Source organism: Trichechus manatus, unplaced genomic scaffold, assembly GCF_000243295.1.
Source record: "Trichechus manatus latirostris isolate Lorelei unplaced genomic scaffold, TriManLat1.0 scaffold00021, whole genome shotgun sequence".
In the NCBI taxonomy this organism is placed as follows: domain Eukaryota; kingdom Metazoa; phylum Chordata; class Mammalia; order Sirenia; family Trichechidae; genus Trichechus; species Trichechus manatus.
Window position 1 is genome coordinate 7,869,506 of NW_004443957.1, and position 22,383 is coordinate 7,891,888.

Genomic DNA, 22,383 nt, shown 5'->3' on the forward strand with positions numbered 1-22,383 from the left:
AGGATTTACAACACACAGGAAAATCACATCAGATGACAAAATGGTGGACAATCACACAATACTGGGAATCATAGCCTAGCCAAATTGATACATATATTTTTGGGGGACACAATTCAATCCATGACAGGGGGAGGGTGGTTTGGAAAATACAGTCTAAGGCGCCAAGCACAACCACCACCTTATTAACTTTCTGATGTAACTGAGCAATCCTACCTAGTCTCAGGAACATATTTAAAAGTTAAGAAAAATTAAGGCCACTAGGGGACAGTATAAGACTAATTCCCTAGGCTTGGGAGTGGCTAGGGTGTTGGGAAGGAGAGAACTACCTTCTTTCCAGTGAACCCAACTGACCATCTTGAAGGAAGTCTGCCTTCTTCCTGGAGTCCTACCCTTTCTTCTGTCACTCCAAGGAGTGGTGTGATAAAGAATATGCTGAATGCAGTCTAAAATTAGAGATGGGCAAGATGGGTTTCATTTACACGTTGTGAGTGTAAGTCAGTCCTCTATCATACATCCACAGCATTAACTAACTTGCTCATTGACACCTCACTGATACAAGCAAAGGAGTTTCTAATACTTGTTTTCTAATTTGACTTTTCCCTTTTGGTTGTCAGCTTGTGAATCATGTTCTTGTTCTCCCCTTAATATTTACAGGCTCCATCTGGTGGTCAACAATCTCCTCTAGCCTGTGGTTACTGTGCGATGTTATCCTAATTGGCCTTTTTACTTTCAAATTTTCTTTTTAATTGTCTGTATTGGTTTCATTGTCTTTAGGATACGCTGTAACTAAGAGGCCCTTCATAATCTGCCCTTTACATGACCTTCTAAAATCATTTAAAAAAAAAAAACCTACTTCCCATACTCTACCCAGCTGTATCATGTAATTCCAGTTCTCTGCGTATGACAGCATGTTACACGTGCTCTGCCTTCTAGGACTTCCCACCTATTGTTCTTCTCCCTACTAGGGATAGTTGGGCAGCATATTCCCTTTCCCAGTCGTCTTGGAAGCTTCCTACTCTGGATTTCCCTAGTACCGTCTACTCCCCCCATTATAGCACTTGTCGCACTGTGCTGTAGGTATCTATTCATACTTCTGGAGCCATCACTACTCTGTAAGTGTAACAAGGCCATGTCTTATTCACCACTGTGTCCAGTGTCTAACATACACGTAGTACGTGCTCAGTAAATATCTGCTGAATGAATGAACAATGAGAGAACAAATGAATGAAATCAACCGAAGGGGAGATGTGCCATCTTATCTATTTTTTTTTAAAATAACAGCTTTATTGAGAGATAATTTACATACCATAAAATTCATGCCTGTAGTGTGTAATTCAGTGGTTTTTAGTATCTTATTTATTTTTGGATTAGCTAATTTTAGAGAGTAATTTAGTTATAAGGGAAGATATGGAATAGAAAATTTACAAAAACTATTTCTTCTGAAAATATTGTTTCTACTGTTGTAAGAATTTAATATATTATTATTTCAAATATATAATGTCAGTAATGTTACACTTAAATTAAAAATGTATAAACATGTCAAAGGAATGAAATGCACATATTTTATTACTGTGAATTATGAACTCACATATCCCTTTTTAAATTCAAATGCTTACCTGGGGTGTCTATAATGAATAAATCTTCACTTGTTGCATACATCAGTTCCTCTAGCAAGTCTCTGTGGTTGTGTGAATGTTTCTACATGCGTCTATGTGTACCTGTATGTATGTGGTTTAGCTGATTCTTGAGTGTGGGGATGGGCCAGGAGGTTGGGGGTTTCCACTGCCATAATCATTGCTTTCGTTTCTAGGTAGTGTTTCCAAATCTTTGCTTCATTTCACTCATTACAAACAAGTAGCTTGGTTTATATTGCATGTCTTTTCTTTTTCAGATGCAGCTGGTCATACCATAAATAGTAAAGAAGAATAAAACTGTGGGTAACAAAGGAAGTATTCAGAATGGCACATTCTGCTGATAATTAAATCAACAAATACTTAGTTAGGGCAAGGCCCTGTGCTATGGGACACAGAGTAACACAAGTCGTGGTTTCTCCCTACACCAAACTTTCAACCAGGTTGGGGGAGTGAGGCATAAACACATGAAATTTTAATATAAGGGACTGTTGTTAACTGCCGTCCAGTGGTTCCCACTCGTGGCAACCCCACGTGTGCAGAGTAGAACTGCTCCCATAGAGTTTTCACAGCTGTGACCTTTCAGAAGTAGATCGCCAGACCCAACCTGAAGCACCTCTGGGTGGGTTTGAACTGCCAACCTTTCGGCTAGTAGCCGAGCACTTAACTGTGTGTGCCACCCAGGGACTCCTAAAATATGAGATAGACAACTATAAAACATGAGACAACATAAAGCAGGATAATGGGGTTCGAATGACTATTAAAGATATGGGAACTTATTTTAATAACTATAAATTATAATTGATAGTTTGACAAGTAGCAACACTTAGGAAAGTATAGGACAAAATATCTGAGCCTGGGACTGTCTCAGCAATCTTGGTCTCAGGACTGCTGTAGGTGTTAAATGCTGGGCATTAGTACGGAAACAGAAGGAGTGATCACTACAACCTTCAGTTTTTGGGAAGTCTTCACTCCATGGAGAAGGGGGAGATGATTATTCGGCAGAGAAAATTATTATTAGGCAGAGAAAAGGGCACTCGAGGCCCTAGAGAAAGCGTGAGATGTGTTTGGAAATGATAAGAAGACCCAGAGCAGAGTCTGGGGAAGAAAATTAGGTAGAGGGCCACACTAAGGCTTAGAGAAAATGAAAAGGCATTCCTTGGGAAGAGACCAGAAACTCCTACGTCAGAACCAAGAAATGATTGAAAACTTTGGAGTGACACAGAAGTGGCACTTTATGAAGACTAATGTGGCACCAGTATGGGCTGAAGGCCAGTTAGGAGGTTATTATAACCTTTTAGGCAACAATGAAGATTGAGCTAGGGTGTGAACGAAAGCAAGAGGAGGAACATTTCAAGAGAAAAGCCATCAGGAAAGGACTGTTTTGGTGGGTAGAGGGCAGATGACAACAAGCTGAATTCTAGACCTGCTGATAGTTAAGGTAATGGCAGGATGGTCGTGGAATTATCTCAGAGGCGGTGGGAAGGGCACAAGTGAACTGGCAGAGAAGGAGAGCTAGATACGTTAGATCTGGAAAGAATATGCACAGAGATAGTAGTTTAAGGTATAGCACTGCTAAAGCAGTGTGTGCAGTCAGCAAAAGAGACAAGATAAGGGTTGAGAACAGAATCCTGGAGCAGGCAGAGGAACTCAGAGAAGAAGGAAGATATGACAGGAGAGAATGGGGGTAGCTTGTTGCAGAAGGAGGGGCCACAAGTCAGCAGCTTTCAGAGCAGAGTGTAGGGAGCATGAGGACTCTGAAAAAGAACAGGCAACTGGCTTCCCTGGTAAATTTTAGGACACTATGGCAGGGAGTATGTTTTATAAAGAGAAAAGGTAGTGAAGAAACGGGGAAGCAGGCGTAGACCAACTGATCTGGAATAAAGAGCTACGCATGTATGTAAGCAGAGGGGAAAGGGCCACAGCAGAGACAGAATAAATGAAGACCTGGAAAGAGAGAAGGGTTACTGACCATGAAGGGAAGCTGAGGCAACAGAGTTGAAGGCTGGGGCTTTAAGAGAGGTAGAAAAGGTTTAGAACAGCCACTTGCAAGGAGTACACAACAGAATGAGGAATGAGTGAATAAAAGCACTGCCTACAACTTCCCTGACATGGGGCATGGACAAAGTCTGTTTTCTTCTGCTTCTGCCTTTACTCACTGTGTCTTCACCACCTGCAACCCCAGATTTCCCAACTCAGCCTTCAAAAGTCTACTCTAAGATCCTACTTCATAACCCAGAGGCTGTACAGACAGATTACGATCTGGGCTGGCTGTGACTGGAAGGAGGAAAATATTTACACGCAGGAAACAGCCTCTGAAAGGAGGCTGAGCACAACTTCTGAGATAGACGTAAGGGAAAGAGGAAAGAAAGCATGAAGATCAAAGAGGTTTTGACATGCAGAAGTAAGCTAAAGGAATTTGCAATAGCCTAGGATCTCAGTAAAATGGAAGACAAGCTGAGAGAAGTGAGAGTGGACCTGTGATTGAGGAGCATGGTTAAGACTTTCAGAACTACTGCGTTGAGGACATGTGATGGGAAATTAACTAGAAGTGATACAAAGACAAAGGAACCACACTGATGTCCAGTTGAGCTTATATTCATTGGCAGAGATGACCTGCTCAAGAAACACTTGCAGTGCTTCATGGAGAAAAACAGATGGCAAGACTCACCAAACAGCCATAACAAGGCACGTATGGTAGAACGGCACTGTAGTTGATGGATTTCAAAGAATAGAGAGTAACTGAAACAGCTGCCTGCAGGTTCCGGGTTTGATTAAAAAAGAGGCAAGTGAAATCAGAAGTAGATGTTAGAGGTCAAGGGACTAGCGGTAGAAAACATGGCAAAATGCAGAGATGGTCAAAATGCGGGAATAGAATGGTTGGAAAAGGTAGGAGGGAGGATTTTAGAGTCTGAGATCTCAGTAGGAGTGAGTTGGAGTTGAGGTGTTAAGAGAAATTGTGAGGGTAGGGCATCAGGAATGACAAAAACATGGCTGTTGACATCACTGAGGATGATTAAAAGAACTAGAGTGAAGGAGCCTGAGAGCCATATACTAAAGTCCTTGAGGAAGATGGAGACTTATTAGAGGCAACTGGATGCTAGGGAGTGGGTTGTTTAAATGCACCGAGTTACTTTACATTTGTCTAATTTGAGAAGGGTACTTGTCTGAATGCATGACACTACTGATGGTTTTAGTACCTCTTCAAAAGTCTTGAGATTTATAGATGGCACAATCACTTCCAATGTCCCACTCCATCCTCTGGAAGAAGTAGACCATGGTGCTTTCCAATAGTAATCCACTCAGGATGGCCAACAAGGACAGTTTCCGGTTGATGTTCAGGGTCACTGGAAAAGAAAAGCCAACTAGTAAGTTTTTAAAAGTTTAATCAAATGATATTGGCATGTAAACTATGTGGTAGTATGAACTGTTTTGTAAAGGTGATCTGATTTAGAATATCTGTATTTGTTTTTATTAATCTATGCTGTTACCGTCTCCCATTTGCCCATCTGCAAACATTTGAGAGCCAAAGTATCTGCTTAAAAACACTGAGCTTCTCCTCCTCAAATTAAGAAGTAGATTCCTATGAGTATCCAAAGAGAAAATAAAAAAAAGACTCTATGGTTAAAAGAGAATAACAAAAAAATGATACTCCTACTGTCACAGTCTGCAAAATGGTAAGGATTATGATAAAAAGTATCAGGTAATCGGCTTATTTAAAATAGTACTTCTCACAATGTACAGGAAAAATTGAGACATACACAGCTACTTACCCCTTTCCTGGTATAGCAGGAACTGTACTAGACTGGGAGTAGATTCCTGGCATTCTATCCTGGCTTGACAACTACTCAGCCACGTTACTTTGGACAAGTCACTTAACCCTCATGGCTCCAAGAGCTCATTCATTAAATCCAAGTAATAATGGCTGCTCCACTAACCTAACATGACAGAGTGCATATGAAAGCATTTTGAAAGCTATAAAGTACTACATGATTAAATTTAACAAATACCAAGTCCCTGATATGTATAAAAAGACACTATACAGATGTCAGGTATTGTTATTATCCTGTGGAAAATTCTATTGTTCAACAGGCTATAGTCTAGAAACAAGGTTTTAAGCTTTTATATGGGTTGAAAGCTGAGAAGGCAGAATAAAAACATAAACATACCTCTAATTGCCTGAAAATTTGATGTAAGGACAAACACTTTAATCAGTTTGAGGCACAGAGGTGTGTAGTCATGTTCCCAAATGACAGCTGGAATCAGCAAGAGTTTTCCATAGCTAGATAATAATAATGCTTTCAGCAGTAAAATGAAGTTGAGCTTTTTTTTCACTGTCATGGGTCGTTCGACCCACAGAAAAGTAAAAATGCCAATAAAAAAGGCAGTTTGTTCTAAGGAGGAAATGGAAAATAAAAACATGAATATTCCCATCCCAACCATATTCCCTTAAAAGCAAATAAACCACAAATTCCAAAATGTAACTTATCAGTTGACTTCATAAAAAATGCTTTATCAAGATCAAATTTTCTTTTTAAAAAAAAAGAACCCCTGGCTTTTGTGTAAAATCCTGCTGGTATGATTTCAGAAACATATTCCAACAATTCTTTCATGAAGTGTTTCATCATTCACTGAAGAAAAAATAACTCCATTAGAGTTGTAACCAGTAAGTTTTCCAAGTTCCTACTAGGGAGCAAGATTCTGTTTAAACATCTTCAGTGTAAGAGATCTCCACAGCAAGAATAAACAAGGAAAATGGAGGTTTTAAGTCTAAAAGAGGAGACTCATTCTAAGAAGAATATATGAAGACATTTTCCTTCATGTATTCTTCCATTATTTACTGAGTGCCCACTATGTACAAGATTTCGAATACTGTTACCAAAATCAAATGAACAGACTTCCTTTATTATCTTAACAAAACTATTTTTGAGCGCAACTCCTTATACTTCCAGAGAGTATTAATAGGACAGAGTCTAAATTAGAAGAAGGAGTGGAATACAACACAATCTGTTCTGTTCCTATTAACTAGGAATTTGACATTTCTTTTTAACTACACTATTATTTTATTAGGTTTGTGAGTCCTCTGATTACCCAGCTGTATTCATTTTGAGTGGTCTGTCCCTAATTCTTTTTATCTTGTTATTGTAATTTAGGTTTCTGCAAAATCAGGTTTTTCAGAAACACATATATTACAGCAGAAACAATTGTATTTTCCTTAAAATGTCTTAGAACATAGCCAAACTAAAGAGGTCCCCAATATAGGTGCCTAGGACCAATAATATAATTTAGGATGATTAGCCTGCATGGAATTTGCCATACTCTTCAGGGAGACATGCCATTTTCCCCTCAAAATAACTGAAGGATGTCAACTGCGAAGACTTGCTCAAACGGGAAGATCTCAAAGGCTGGGTTTTGGATTAAAGCTTAAAATTATATTAGGTTCTAGTTCTTGGGTTAGGTGATGTGTTCATGGATATTTTTAATATTACTATGCTTCATAAGATGCCAATGTTAATATATTCTTTTGTATGTTTCAAATATTATTTAAAAAGACAGTGAGGAAACATTTACAGTAAGTTTTTTAAAACTGTGGCAGCGGAATCCAAATTATGTCTAAAATTACCAACAGAACAGATATCATGGTCATTATCATAAGCTTAGTAATTAAATCATGACTCATTTCTCACTGTACGCTCCAAGAGAGCGGAGATTTTTATATGTATTTTTCCTGGATACAGCTTTAGTGCCTAAAGTGCACTGAAGTATTTAATAATTATTTAGGTGGATGAATAATACATCATTGAACCTAACTAGTGACAACGTGCCTCAGATTAGAATGCATGCCCGCATGTATGTATCTATGCATTCACTCATTCAATTTATTCAACAAATATTTACTGGGCACCTAAGTGCTCAGCTGCTAACCGAAAGGTTGGCAATTTAAACCCACCAGTGGCTCTGTGGGAGAAAAGGCCTGGTGATCTGCTCCCATAGATTACAGCCTAGGAAACCCCATAGGGCAGTTCTACTCTGTCCTATAGGGTCGCTAGGAGTCAGAAATGGCTTGGCACACAACAACAACTACTACATGGCAGGCACTTTCCTGGTGCTGGAACTACATCAGTGACCAAAGCAAAGACCACTGCCTTCATTCAGCTTATGTGTCAGTGGGAGAAGGTAGACCATAACAAATAGATAATAACTTCTATGATATGTTAGATGATAAGTACCATAAGAAAAAAAAGTAGAACAGGAATGGGAGATCAGAAGTATCAGAGGGGAGGTGGTAGGTTACAATTTTAAATAGAGTTAATCAGGGTAGGCTTCATTTAAGCAAAGACTTGGGATGTGAGAGAGTCAGACATGCAGATGTCAGGGGATAAGTGTTCCAGGCATAGGGAACAGCCAGTGCAAAGGCCTTAAGGTAGAAGCTTGCCCAGTGTGTTTGAAGATGAGCAAGTGAACTAGAGGCTGGGTCAGAGGTGAGATGGGAGATAGTGGAAATAGATGAGATGCACTGGGAACGGCACATCATGGAGGGTCTTCTAGGCCACTGTAAAGACTTTAGCTTTGACTCTGAGTGAAGTGGGAAGTTATTGTTTTATCGAAGAGGAGTCAGACTGACTGGTGGGGAAACAAGCTAGAAACAAGAGGCTATTGTAGTTATCCAGGTGAGAGATGATGGTGGCTTGCAGCGGGGCGGTAGCATGGAATGGAAAAATAGAATATTTTGAAGGTGGAGACAAAAGTATTTCCTGATGATCTGACTATGGGGTATCAAAGAAAGAGGCATCAAGGAATCAAGGAAGACTACAAGGTGTTTTTGTTTAAGCAACTAAAAGAATGGAGTTACCTGTAACTGAGATGGGGAAGGCTGTGGGTGGAACAGATTTGGAATGGGGGGTGGGGGAAGGGGTGGAGGCAGGGAGATCAACAGCTTGGTTTTGGATATGGTGATTTATTATCCAAGTGGAAATGTTGAGAAGGCAGATGGACATAGAGCCTGGAGTTCAGGACAAAGGTCTGGATTACAGATGTATATTTGAGTTCTCAGCACCTAGATGAATTTTAAAACCATGGGACTGGACGAGATGGTTAAAGGAGTGAGGGTAGATAAAGGAGAAAAGGGGACACACTGTCCAGAAGTATCATGACACGGGAGTGGGTCAGAGACTTCATATCACTAAAATGCCTCAGGATAATCAAAGAATTTAGAAAAAGAAAAACATGGAAACTAGTAGGTAATAAAACAGTCACAGAAGTTGTATAATCCAACACAATTCTGACCCTAGAAAAATAATGACCCAAACTCAAATTCTGAAGAAAATCAATTTCTGAACTTAAGAAATTTGGGGGAGTAGCTAATTTCCCTGTATACAGTCAGATAAGTAACACCTTTTCCCTATTAAATACACTGTATTAGTTTAGTAACTGACTAATGACTGGCAGTTATCAATCTGTTTTAATAAAGATGGGTACTAGATAATTTTCAAATTGGATAATCAGTATTTAATTATTAAAAATTTTATCAACAATATTATGTCTCAAAATATTTTATGCAACTTTCTAATCTGATAAACATAACAGAGTCCCTGGTGGCACAGTGGTTAAGAGCTTCGCAACTAACCAAAAGGTTGGAAGTTCAAATCCACCAGCTGCTCCCTGGAAACCTCATGAGCAGTTCGATTCTGTCCTGTAGAGTCACTATGAGTCGGAATCGACTGGACAACAACAGTTTTTTTTTTTTTTTTTTTTGGGGGGGTGGCACAAACGCTTGAGTGCTCAGCTGCTAACTGAAAAGTTGGAGGTTTGAATCCATGTAGAGGTGCCTCAAAAGAAACGCCTAGCGATTTACTTCCAAAAGGTCACAGCCATTGAAAACCCATGTGCAGTCCTACTCTGACACACATGGGGTCACCATGAGTCAGATCCAACTTGACAGCAACAGTTTTGATTTTTACCCCCATATCATATATCAAATAGAAAAGTAAGAAAGCAGGTTAGCGGTGGAGCTGAAATAGTCTTAAATCCTATATTCACTAGCTCCTCTTAACAATTATTAAGACCACATGTCTTGGTTTTAATCCTAATAGTATACTAGTTAAATAAGAACAGAAAGCATGACTTCTTCTTACCTAAAGAAGCAATTGCAAACATTCTATAGAAATCCCACTCCTTAGCATATCTAATCAAGTCATCAGGGTCAGTGTTCTGGTTTGAATCCTGAAGCTGCCACCATCTCAGGTATGCCTCACAAAGCAAACAAAATATGCAGAGTTTTCCGTGGATCTGATAAGCAAAAAGATGTTGCCATTCGATTAGGCAGAGAAACATTTAGCTATGTTTGTGCCTATAAATATTAAGTACAACTAAGTATTTGTGGTTTTGAAAAACGTCCCTTCTGTAGATTTTCAAATTCGGAACTGCAAAATTAAGTGCCTAATTGCATTCATTCTGTAAATCAGTGGTTCTTACTCAGCAATGCCCATCAGAAATCACTTTGGAGAAATTTTTCAAAATGCAAATGTCTAGGCCCCAGCCCAAATTCAGGCCCTAGTTTAGAATCTTTGGGATTAAGACCTAGAATGTATGCTTTGGAACACTTTCTGAGGGATTCTAATGGGCACCCTAATTAAGAACTACTGTTTTAAATAATAGTTCCTTTGTCATTTATATTTTCAACATCTGTCCTATACACAGAATCAAGCACAGAATTTATGTGACTCATGTATAGGTGGAAGCAGCAATAAGAATAGATTTAATCTGAAGATTCCACAATACTTCATAAGAAACTATTAGTCTGACCAAAAATTAAAAAAAAAAAAAAAAAGAGCCTCTGGGCTGGATAAGTATAAATCCATATACAGGCAGTCCTCGACTTATGAAGGGGTTCCGTTCCAATAACTCTTGTAAGAAAGTTCTTATGGAAGCCGAATACTGTATTTTTACACAAATAACGTGCACCTTCTACATTTGTAAAAAAATTAGCTAACAGTTACGAAAATACCTCCCGGGGGAGCGCAGCCAGCAAACAAATACAGAAAGTGTGCATTTTTGCATAAAAATATGGTACTTCCCTTTTTTTTTTTTTCATTATTATTGCGTTTTATTATCAGTATCTTTAGAAATCTGGTCTTTGTCAGCATCAGTGTTGTAACAATGAAGTCGAAGCCATAACAATGAAGGCAGAGTCATAAAGGCTATTGGGCACGTGCACAGTTCAACTATCGTATGTTGTTAGAGTTGAACATTGCCCAACTTTCTATCTATTACAACTCCCTACACTGACACCGACTTCATTGTAGACGAGGCCATAGCCTGCTATATGGCAGTGTTTTGATCAGTAAATCGTAACAATGAACATCTGCAAGTGAACATCTGAGAATGATAACATCAGCAAATTACATGCTGCAACACTGTATGTAGTACATATTACTAACAAACTGTACAAAAAAAAAAAAGGACAGTTGTCCAAGAGCAGTTTGTCGTAACTTGAATATATTCTAAGTCGAAGATTACCTGTATTGAAAAACAGCAATTAAAAGGTGACAAACAAGTTTGGAAGTTATGAAGAAACTGAAACTTTGGCTAAATTAGAAAATACTAGGAAAAAAGAATCAGCTTTCTTCCTATGTATTTCTCCTGGGGATTGAACTTTCTACCAGTATAAAGTGGGGAAAGGAAGCATGTATGCAAAGCTGATACGGCCCAGAGAAGTCAGTCAGTCTAAGGCTTCTGAGGCTCCCCCAGTTGGCACACTGGTTCTCGTGGCTACACACTGGAATTGCCTGGGGAGTTTTAAAAAATACTGATGCTTGGGATGATGGGAATTAATCCCATCCCCAAATATGCTGATTTAATTGGCTCTGGGTGACACCTAGGTTTAGGAGTTTTAAAAGGCCCCAAAGTGATTCTAAGGTGTAGTAATACTTGAGAATCAATGCTCTAATAATATAAAGACTGCCTCAGTTATTTAATGGGGGAGGAGAGGAAGAGGGATAAATAAGTTGCACCCTATGAGGCACTTCTACTCTTTCACATGGGGTCACATCGTCCATGTGAGCTCAAATTCAGGGTTGGCAGATTTAGCAAATAAAAATACAGGACACCCAGTGGAATTTGAATTTCAGATAAAAAACAAATAATTTTTTTAGTATAAGTATGTTCCATGCAATATTTGGGATATACTTAAAAATACTAAAAACTTATTCACTGTTTATCTAATTTTCAAATTTAAGTAAGTGTTCTGTATTTCATCTGTCAATCCTACCTAACCTATGAGTTCAAACTTCAATACACTAAAGGTATGTTTTGAAAAATCCAGCTTTATAAATTAGAACTTTTCCAATTAAATTCAATGTAATTTATTTACTTCATACGTCCCTTAACAGCAGAGTATAAAATGCAATAAATTACATTTTAAATTATTTTTCATTTAATATTTTTTTACTTCTTTTAGGTATAATTCTTTCCTTACTTGGATATGTTTAATTTTATTCTGTTCAAACTAATTGGTGTTTCTTTCAAAAGGTACCCGAGTAAAAGGCAATATAGATTATAGTTTATCAGTTTCTTGCCAACCACCATATTCTTAAATATTCACTAAACACTGTGCACCTTTTTTAATGAACACCTGCTATTTCTAGAAACTTCCAGATATGGTGAGGTAAAAGATCCACTCTCAAGTTAGAATTTTTTTTACAAAAATTATATTCTTCAATTCTGTTCAAAATTATTATCCTTTTAAAATGGAAAAGCATCATCGAGTAAAATTAAAAAACAGAAAAATTATCACAACTTACATTTATTTTAGTATTGAAAAGAATATGCCTGTAGGCCTGGGCTTTGCATAAAATAGCATTAATTAAGATGATAACAGGATCATACTCGATATACTTGTCTACAGGTTTCTGGCAGGATTTCTGAAATAATGCAAGATAATATTAGAATAAGCAAATTCATACATTTTGAAATCTTAAGGTCTATTCTGGACTTGTATAGCAATAAGGTCATATCAGCATTTATTTAAATAAACTTCCATTCAGATACTATACATTCATCTATGTAAGAAGTGGTTTCAGAAATCACTACATATAATCTTCTAGGCTAGAGACATTAGTATTTTAATCTCATATTGAAAAAACTAAAGAGAAATTTGATTTAAAAACTAAGTTTAGGCAAGAAAGTTTCATAGAAGATTCTACTTTCAATTTGTAGGGACTGTTGAAAAATAAATAAATTTATAATGCACTTTCATCAGTGAATTGTTATCCGCTGACTAGACGGCACCTAACTTTGTGGTTCCTGAAACACGGTTTGGAGAAAAGTATACGGAGATGTTACCTTGTGCTGAGAGCTTCCAATGAGCTACAAGTGGGTAAGGAATGTTGTACAGTGCCAGCAATCCTTGGGTGGCAAATACTGGGGGACTTGGTTTTCTCTCCAGTAACACTGAGACTAGGGAGACACTGGAGAATGCTGGGCTGGCTGTAAGGAACTAGGCGGTGCAGCTTGGTTCTAGGTTACCAAAGTAAGGGCGCCTGTGGCTCTCAGCAATTCCTATTAAAATGGCATTTTCCTTCTGAAAAGTATGCAATTTAGAGCACGGTTCTGTAGACATAGGTGATTACAAACTCAGCACCATTAGAACATATAAAATACCCTATACAAGAACAAAGGAGCCCTGGTGGTGCAGTTAAAAGCCCAGCCGCTTACCAAAAAGTTGGCAGTTCAAACTAACTGAACGGCTTTGGGGGAGAACGACCTGGAGATCTGTTTCCATAAAGATTACAGCCAAGAAAACCCTATGAGGCACTTCTACTCTTTCACATGGGGTCACTATGAGATGAAACCAACTGGATGGGTACCTAAGCAAATAACACAACATACAAGAACAAACTCATTAGAAATGTGACATCTGAAACAATATTAGTTACGTGAAGGCTACAACTTCACAGCATAAAACTTAGTGGCTACAATTCAAACACAAGGTATTTTGAAACTGAGAGGACAAAATAAAACTAGAAGTCATGGATGTGCAAACACACTAGGATGACCTTTTAATTACACCAAAGTGCTAGAAGAAGTGAAGTGCTTTGAAGAATATTAATCCTGTACTTCAAATGTAATGAAAAATTGGATTCACTCCCAATTTAAAGAGTTTCTGCACTTGGTATATGGCGTTATAACACACAGGTATGTTTTTCCAGTCATCAATTGAACCAGTGAAGAGAGGTATGCTATTGCTTCAAATTTAGATCTACCTAATAAAATGGACACAAGAAGAGTTAGTATTCTGAAGGTCTTTACCAGAGCAAAGGGTAAGCCAGTGTCTAAACAGAAGCCACAGACTCAGAAATTCTATATTCACGACAAAGAGCTGTTTTACAGAGCCCTCGTTGTGCTACTCATATGAAGAACACTTCCTCTCTTTACATACTCAAGATTGGAAGACCTGAGATGCTACTTCATTTTTAAATAAAACCACAGACTAAGAAGTCAAGGGTCCTCTCCATGTCCATAAAAGTTCTCTAAAACCCATATTCAGACAGCATCACAACTGTGAGATTGAGGGTTGAGACAATTTTCAGTAGGAGGTAGGCAGAAACTAGCACCTGGAGACAAAGTAGCTCAGTTAGTCATTCCTTTTGCACTCATTCGCTTGACAAATGCTTTTGGAATGGCTATTTCATTCACAGCAATAATTCTTGTTACTTAGTTACTTCCATGGACCAGGCACTTCCAAAATGCTAGATATTAACCTTGAGACTTACATCTCTATCCTCAAGGACCTTATAGTCCTTGAGGGAAAAGGGTAAGACAGATAAATAAACACGCCACTATGATATAGTCTGATAAGTGCTATGGTGGGATAATCACAGGGTAACATGAGACCAAACAGAAGAGGCAGCTTCTGGTGTCCTGTGATATGCTACATGCTTTTCCCACCTTCCTGTCTGAGCATGCTGAGTATTTTATAAACACCAAAAACTCATTATAGTGTGCTAGTTCCCTTCCCATCAGCTTAGACCTAGTTTTTCCTTGTTCTGCCTCTATTATTTGCTCTTCCCTTAAGTCTTCTTCAAGTGCTTCTCTCAACTTTCTCTCTTCCTGCCTTTACCTTGAATGTAAGGAAACCACAAGAAAAGAAAAACCAAATAAATGCAGCAAAACACCTTGTTGGGAGACATCTACATTTAGTAAATGTGTTCTCTTATATTGGCAAAATTATTCCATCCCATGTTGTTCACCAACAATAGACATGTATCCTAAAGAGAAAGCCTTTCTTCCAAAAAATCCCTGCAGAACAGGGACCATGCACATCCCTAGGAACTCAGACACCTGGCTGCTTCCACCACCTCAATTTTAATATGCAATCTTAATATGGATATGTCTTACTTTTTCCTGATAAGCTCTCCAATTCCGTAGTGAAATACACCTCTTTCAGATTATAAATTGGCCAATTCGATTTTTTTCTAATGAATATTCTTGCTACTTCTTCCTTCTCATCATCTATCTTTAGGGCCATACCTTTCCCCTCTTATTCTCAAATCTGTTTAGTTTTAGCTCCACAATAAGTAAACCCATATCTTGAAAGTGGAACCCCCTAGACTTTAAGCTCCTCAAGGGAAGGGCTCTGTCTTAATCATCTTTGCATCCAACATCCGAAGGATGGGAACTTAATAATGTAGTTGTTGTTAGGTGCCATCGAGTTGATTTCGACTCATAGTAACCCCACATGACAGAGTAGAACTGCCCCATAGAGTTTTCTAGGCTATAATCTTTATGGGAACAGATTGCCAGGTCCTTCTCCCACAAAGCAGTGGAGCCTCTGGGTGGGTTCAAATCACCAACCTTTTGTTAGCTGCTAAACACTTAACGACTGTACCATTAGGGTTCCTTAATAATGTAGTACTGGATTGAAATTTATGAGACTCTCAAAGGAGTCTTGTTTTATTACTATAATAATGAAGTCATCAAGTATTTGAACACTTAAAAGAGGCAAGGCACCACAGGATATTAAAAATACCGTCTCTTTTAAGCCTAATTATAATGAATGGAAAAAAGTTGAAACAGACAGTGTAGCTAAAAGCAGGAGACATGCTGCACAAGATGGAGGAAAATTAGAGAAACATAGAAAGGCAAGCTGAGAGGAATGGCAACAGAAAAACTAAATACGGCCAAGTGAAAGGAGACTAGGATAAGAAATACAGGTAGATCAGGTTAAGTATATTACTGACTCCAAGGCTGGCAGAGGAAAGACCAAAGTATGCATGAGTTACCTGCAGTAATTACTTAAAAACTTTGAATATTATTTCACAACAGATAGCCTAATGCCTAAAAATTTCTTACTTTTTAATCTCGGGACTTCAAGAGCCTTAAAAATTATTCACTTTATTGTTTAATTTTCAGAGTCTAGCATCAACTAGATTTTTCCTGAGTAATGCTATTATGGCATAAAGTTTATTACAACAAGTTTGAATTAACATGATAAAAATGATGATATTACATGTTCTATCTCATTAGAAAACTTCTGAGTACAACAATGAATCCCTAATGTACTGTGCCACTATTCATTATTCCAAATATAACTCTAAAATCTGTTTCCTTGGAGAGAGAGTGCAATGTTAGGGAAAAGGGGAGAGGAGGTGGCTATTGACCTGAACAGCTATCTAATAATTATTTTCTCTTTGCATAAATAATGGAGTAAAGAAACAAACATAGGATGATTAGGAAAGGGTTTCTGCTATTGTCAGCTTAATGCCAATATTAAAAAAAAAAAAGATTGCTACATTATAAAATATTACTAAAATGAACAGACATATATACTAGCTTTTCTCTGGACAACAGACTATATTCACAGTTACGTGGTCGTCATCTTCCAGATGGACGATTTAATTGGAGTGGCCCAAAAGTCATTAAGTTTAGATCACATATCAATACTGTTCTCTCCCTCGTACCAGGATGGCCAAGAATATGCTAATCTAAAGACCTGGAAATGGGTCATTCATTCAACAAATACTTACGGAGTACCTACCATGTGTCAGGTACTATTCTGGGTGATCCAGCTACATTAATGAATAAAAATTAATGAACAAAGTTTCTGTCCTCATGTAATTTATATTCAATGGGAGGAAATAGGCAATGAACAATAAAAATGTCAAATATATAGAATATCAGAAGATGACAGGTACTATAGAGAAAGATAGAGCAGGGAAGGGTGATAAAGTGTACCAGACTTGGGAGAAGATCACAACTTTTAACTAGTGGTCAGACTAGGCCTCTCTGAAAAGATGATGTTTTGAAAAAAAACTCGAAGGAAATGAGGGAATTAGTCATGCAGCTATCAGAAAGAAGAGCGTTCCAGGAAGAGGGAAGAGTTGAGTGCAAAGGCCCTGTGGAGGGACTTGCCTGGTTTGAGAAATATTAAGGTCAGAGGGACTACAGCGGAATGAGGTAGGGAGAATAACAGAAGACTATATAAGGCCTTATGAGCCATCACGGAGCCCTGGTGGCACAGTGGTTAAGAGCTTGGCTGCTAACCAAAAAAGCTGGCAGTTCAACTCCATCAGCTGCTCCTTGGAAACCCTATGGGGCAGTTCTACTCTGTCCTATAAGGTCGCTATGAATCGGAATCGACTTGATGGAATAGAGACCCTGTAAGACAGAGTAGAACTGCCCCATAGGGTTTCCAAGCAGCAGCTGGTGAATTCCAACTGCCGACCTTTTGGTTAGCAGCCGATCTCTTAACCACTGCACCACCAGGGCTCCTATAAGCCATTACAAAGATTTTGTTTTTAACCTAGTGAGATGGAAAATCATTGGAAGGTTTTGACTAAAGGAATGGCATGATTTAACTTACATTTTAAAAGTATCAGTCTGGCTGCTATGTGGAGGAAAGACAGAAGAGGTGTGAGGGTAAAGTAGGGAGACTAGTAGTTATTACAATAATCCAGGTGAGAAAGGGTTTGCTGATCAAATGAATATGGGCTGTGAGAGAAAGAGAGGGATCAAGGGTGACTCCAATGGTTTTTGGGTTTAGGAACTAAAATGGGAGTTGCCGCTAACTATGACAGGAAAGTTTGAGATGCTACTGAAATTCAAGAGGCGAAGTCAGTAGGTAGTTGGATATTCGAGCCTGGGGGAGAGGTTCAGGCTGAAGAGATAAATTTGGGAATTATCAAAATTTAGATGCTATTTAAAGCCATGAGAAAGGATGAGCTCTCTAAAGCAGAGGACTGAGATACAAAGAGGTCCAAAGGCTGGGCCTTAAAGCACTCCAATGTTAAGCTGCAAGGAAGGCGAGACAAAACCAGAAAGGAGATTGAGAGGAAACAGCCAGTGAAGTAAGAAGAAAACCAAAAGAGCATGGTTTTCTGGCAAGTAAACAGTGCTGCAAGGTGGAGGAAGTAATGCAAATGTTGCTGATAATTCAAGTAAGATGAAGTCCAAGAATTGACCACCGGATTTGGCAAAGTGCAAGTCAGCAGTGATTTTAATAAGAACAGCTTCTAGTGAAATGATGGGTGGGAAAAGAAGCCTGACTGAAGTATGTTTCAGAGAAACTAGAAAAGGAAATATAGCAAGTACAAAAAACTCTTAGAGGAGTTTTGCTGTCAGAGAGGAGAAAACAGCAGAAGCTAAAGGGGGAGAAATAATAGTACATATGCTGGTGGGAATGGTCCAGAAGAGTACTGCTACATGGATGCCCTTAAGTAAATGGAAGGATAGGACCTAGTGCACAAGTAGAGATGTTGGCCTTAGATAGATATATAAACACGTCCTCCATAGTAGCAGGAAGAAAAACAAAGTCTGTGAATGACAATGCTAGTATTGGGTACATGTGATTGGGGGGCTTTTGGAAGTTCTGTTCTGTCTTCATAGTCAAGCAGGGGAGAATATATTAGAAACTTGAGGAGAGAGAAGGTATGTTATGACTCTCCACAAGAGCGAAAGTGTGAATGGACTAGAGAAATGTGATTGCCAGATAGCATTAAGGGCCTACTTGAGGTTAGTGGTCTTGTTTTTCTCCCAGTAATGTTAAGATGCACAGGTGCAAAGACAGATCAGACAACATATTACATCTAACCAGGGTTGAAATTTTGTCAAGTGAGGGAAACCACTTAGAGAGAACACGAAATTGTGGGTGTGTGCACCAGTGTTTATAATGGTTGACGATGGATTATACAGATACACACTCACACTTTGTCTACTCCCTTGGATTTTACTACAGATCATATTTTTCTAAGAAGAATTATTACTAAAACATCATCAGGAGATCAGAAATAGGACAAAAATGTATCGTACACGGGTTCTTTGCTAATGTCTCCAAAAGAACCTCCAATTTTGTGCACTGTTAAAACATAAGACCATCCTCTATAACAGATTATGAACACCTTGAAAGCAGAATTTTTACTTCATCATTTCTGGTTTTTGCATCACCAACGTCCAGTAGAGCTTTGTACACAACAGACATTCAATAACTACAACGGGAGAAAACTGGAAAAAAGTTATTTTAGGTGAATTCAATACGGGTCGTGGAGAGTAAAGATGGGTAACTTCTGTGTGGCAAAGGAAAACTAGCTAAGAACGAAACAGCTTTGGCATGAACCCAAACGTCACCCCAATTCGATTTTTAAAAGTCTCCGCCCGCAGGTCCCTTCGCCTGTGAGGTCTCACCGGTCAAGCATGCCGCTCTGTGAGAACAGCGCTGAGGCCAACGAGTTCGCTATCACTATAGGATTTCCTGCGAAAGCTCGACGGGCCCCGGGCGGAAGTGTCAAGCAACTAACTGAAGACTGTTGATTTCTGTCGTCCTAAAAAGCCGATACAGATCCCATTACTTCTCACGGTACCCAAGTCCCGCTGCGCCATATTCTTCCCAAGGACACCCCAGACAACTCACGCATATAGTTATCTTCAGCACACCGTGGTTATAGTCTCGGTACAGCTCCTTCGCTTCTTCGTTACATTCGATGCACCTGTACTGGCAGGATGCCGAGGCGGCAATAGGAGTCGCTGCCGCCTCCTCTGCGCTCCCCTTCCCCGGCCGCGGCCCGCTCCGCCCGCCGGTACCCATTTGCCTCGACTGCGCGGGAGACTTCCGACACAGTGGCAGGGGAAACGTAAGAGCGCGCGAGCGGAAGGCCTGTGCCGCGCGTTGCTTCCTGGGACTCGTAGTCCTAGTACAGGAAGGGGGCTAGAGGCTCGCAGAGCTGGGCCTACAATTCCCAGAAGGCAACGCCGGATCCTTGCTCCCGCCCCACCTTCCCACGGCCCACCTGTCCCGCGGCGGCTTGCAGGCGGGAGGCTGGAGTGCGGGGACCGGGGCGCCCGCACATGCGCCTTGGGGGAAGATGGCACCTGCCGGTTGCCGCTGCTGCTGCTGCTGCTGCTGGGGCGGCGCTGTGCCCGCCGCCGGCGCTGCCCGGCGCCTCTTGGTGCTGCTGCTGCTGCTGGGGGCCCTGCCCGCCGAGCTGCACCCGGGGGCTCTGGCCACCGAGTACTACTCGCCGCTGGCCCTGCTCAAGCAGGAGCTGCAGCACCGGCAGCAGCAGGAGGCCCCGGCGGGTGGCGGCGGCTGCAACCCACAGTCTGGAGACTGGGGGAACCAGTACTCGGCCGAGTGCGGTAAGTGGGCGGCGGTGGGTGGGAGGCTGGGCGGCCGGGGCTGGGCCGGGGGCCGGGTGTGCGGGACCTCCGCAGCACGTCCTCCCCCGGGAGGCTGTGAGCCCGGAGCCAAGCCGCGAGGGGCTGTGCCGGAGCGGTTCCTGCCGCTTCCTTTCGCGCTCTCCACCCACGCCTCTGCGCGCCCCCCTCCAGCAGCCGCCTTTGAATGGAGAAGGGAGCTGGCAGCGTGCTCCTGGAGCTCAGGGCCACCTCTCCGGAGTCTGAGGCAACTGTTGAAAGGGTGGCCGGTGGCCCGGCCCCGAAGCAGCCTCTGTGTCCGCGGCTGGCCCAGCCCGGGTGCCGTGGGAACGAGCGAGGACGGGCTAGAATTGGGTCCGTGCCTGCGCCCGCAGGGGAGATACCTGGTCATCTTAGGCCTGGAAACTGGGTTTCTTGACCACCTGGGTTAATGTCTTGTATTAAATACATCCTCTAAAAACTTGATCCGTGGAAGAAAGAAAGTAACAAAAGAGCGAGCCCGTTTTATTCTGCTCATTGACATCTCGCTTCCAGTTAAGACTGACTTGTGATCTGCCACGTGTGTCTCCCAGAGGGTGAAGAGCGCCCTGTAGGCCTTCAGACTGCGTGTGTCGGAAGCTTGTGTATATTGGAAACCTGTTGTATATCCTTCCTTTGGATAGGACGCCTCACTGTAATAAGTAATGGGAGATGCCGCAGGGGCAAAACACACGTGTAAGTTTTTTGTTTTGAAGTTCTATAGGGAGTCTTTTCACTCTTCAATCCCTTGTCCTTGCCCTGAGTGAGCTCCTTTGAAAGGGCCTGGGATTACCAGCTCACTAAAAGCTGGCTGGTTGCTTTTACGGCCTGACAGCAGTAGTACTTAGTGTTGTGTACCTGGAAAGACGACTTTAATCAAGATGGGATGAGATGTCAAGATCACAATAATTTCCTTGAGGAAGTCTCACTCAGAAAGAGATGTGTGACTTCTCTATTTTGTATTAGACGTTGACTAGTAATAGTATAAATAACACGGCTGGCATTGCATAGTGGAAAAAGAATGGCTTTTAGCTGTGTCACTTTCTGTGACTCTGAGCAAATTAATGATCTATCTTTGCATAAATTGCTCCTCTGTAAATTGAAGACATTATTACCTAACTTAGATAATAGTTGTACTGTGGTGGCTTACATGTTGCTGTGATGCTGGAAGCTATGCCACTGGTATTTCAAATACCAGCAGGGTCACTCAGGGTGGACAGATTTCAGCAGAGCTTCCAGACTAACACAGACAAGGAAGAAAGACCTGACAATCTACTTCTGAAAATTAGCTAATGAAAATCCTATGGATCACAACAGAATATTGTCCAATATAGTGGTGGAAGATGAGCCCCATAGGTCAGAAGGCACTCAAGATACACAGTGGCAGCAACAATGTACTCTAACATACCTGTGATCATGAAGATGGCATAGGACTGGGCAACATTTTGTTCTGTTGTACATAAGGTTACCATGAGTCTGAGCAGACTTGACGGCACCTAACAACAACATTACCTAACTCACAGGGTTTTATCTTCCTCACAAGGGTGCTGTGCAGAAAATAAGAATAGCCAATGTATATGGAGTGCTTGCCGTGTACCAGGTGTTGTGCTAAGTGCATTGCATGAATTAGCTTAGTTAATACTCATAACAAAGAGCCCTGATGGCACAGTGGTTAAAGCGCTTGGCTGCTGCTAACCAAAAGGTGGGCCATTTGAACCCACCAGCTGCCCCATGGGAGAAAGATGTGGCAGTCTGCTTCTGTAAAGATTTACACCCTGGAAACACAATGGGGCAGTTCTACTCTGTCCTATAGGGTCACTATGAGTAGGAATCAACTCCATGGCAGTAGGTTTGGTGTTTTTTTTTAAATCCTCATAACAACAGTAACTACCTCATTGGATTGTTATTTCCTTTTCTCAGATGAGGAAACTGAGACACAGTGAGAATGTCAGTTTCTTGAGGTCACACAGCTGTAAAGGAGCTGTCGCAGCGGCGACAGTTGTCGGGGCGGCGGAGACAATAACCAATGCTACAACTCTTACAGAGAAGTGGGGCCAGGAGGGTCACTTTGAGGAGTCGAACCCAG

At 40.7% G+C, this 22,383-nt stretch overlaps 2 protein-coding genes across 5 annotated transcripts in view; one reads left to right on the forward strand and one right to left on the reverse strand.

The window, feature by feature from the left end:
* ARV1 (ARV1 homolog, fatty acid homeostasis modulator) overlaps window positions 1-19,756 on the reverse strand; it is a 21,485-nt gene extending 1,729 nt beyond the window's left edge. Inside the window, exons 1-6 of one of the 4 annotated variants that reach the window (XM_023728035.1) lie at window positions 19,537-19,756; window positions 12,434-12,553; window positions 9,767-9,920; window positions 5,801-6,025; window positions 4,832-4,978; window positions 425-443 (exon numbers count right to left, since the gene is read on the reverse strand). In XM_023728035.1, the coding sequence (XP_023583803.1) occupies window positions 4,836-4,978; window positions 5,801-6,025; window positions 9,767-9,920; window positions 12,434-12,553; window positions 19,537-19,710 (816 nt within the window). In that variant the 5' untranslated portion in view covers window positions 19,711-19,756 and the 3' untranslated portion in view covers window positions 425-443; window positions 4,832-4,835. Of the gene's footprint in view, window positions 1-424; window positions 444-1,262; window positions 1,932-4,831; window positions 4,979-5,800; window positions 6,026-9,766; window positions 9,921-12,433; window positions 12,554-19,536 lie in introns of those variants that run through there. The other 3 variants (XM_023728033.1, XM_004372817.2, XM_023728034.1) reach the window with 3 other exon arrangements.
* Window positions 19,757-19,934: 178 nt separating this feature from the next.
* Window positions 19,935-22,383, forward strand: part of TTC13 (tetratricopeptide repeat domain 13) — a 97,409-nt gene continuing 94,960 nt past the window's right edge. The window contains exon 1 of the mRNA XM_023728156.1: window positions 19,935-20,261. Within this exon, the coding sequence (XP_023583924.1) occupies window positions 19,988-20,261 (274 nt within the window). The 5' untranslated portion in view covers window positions 19,935-19,987. The remainder of the gene's footprint in view (window positions 20,262-22,383) is intronic.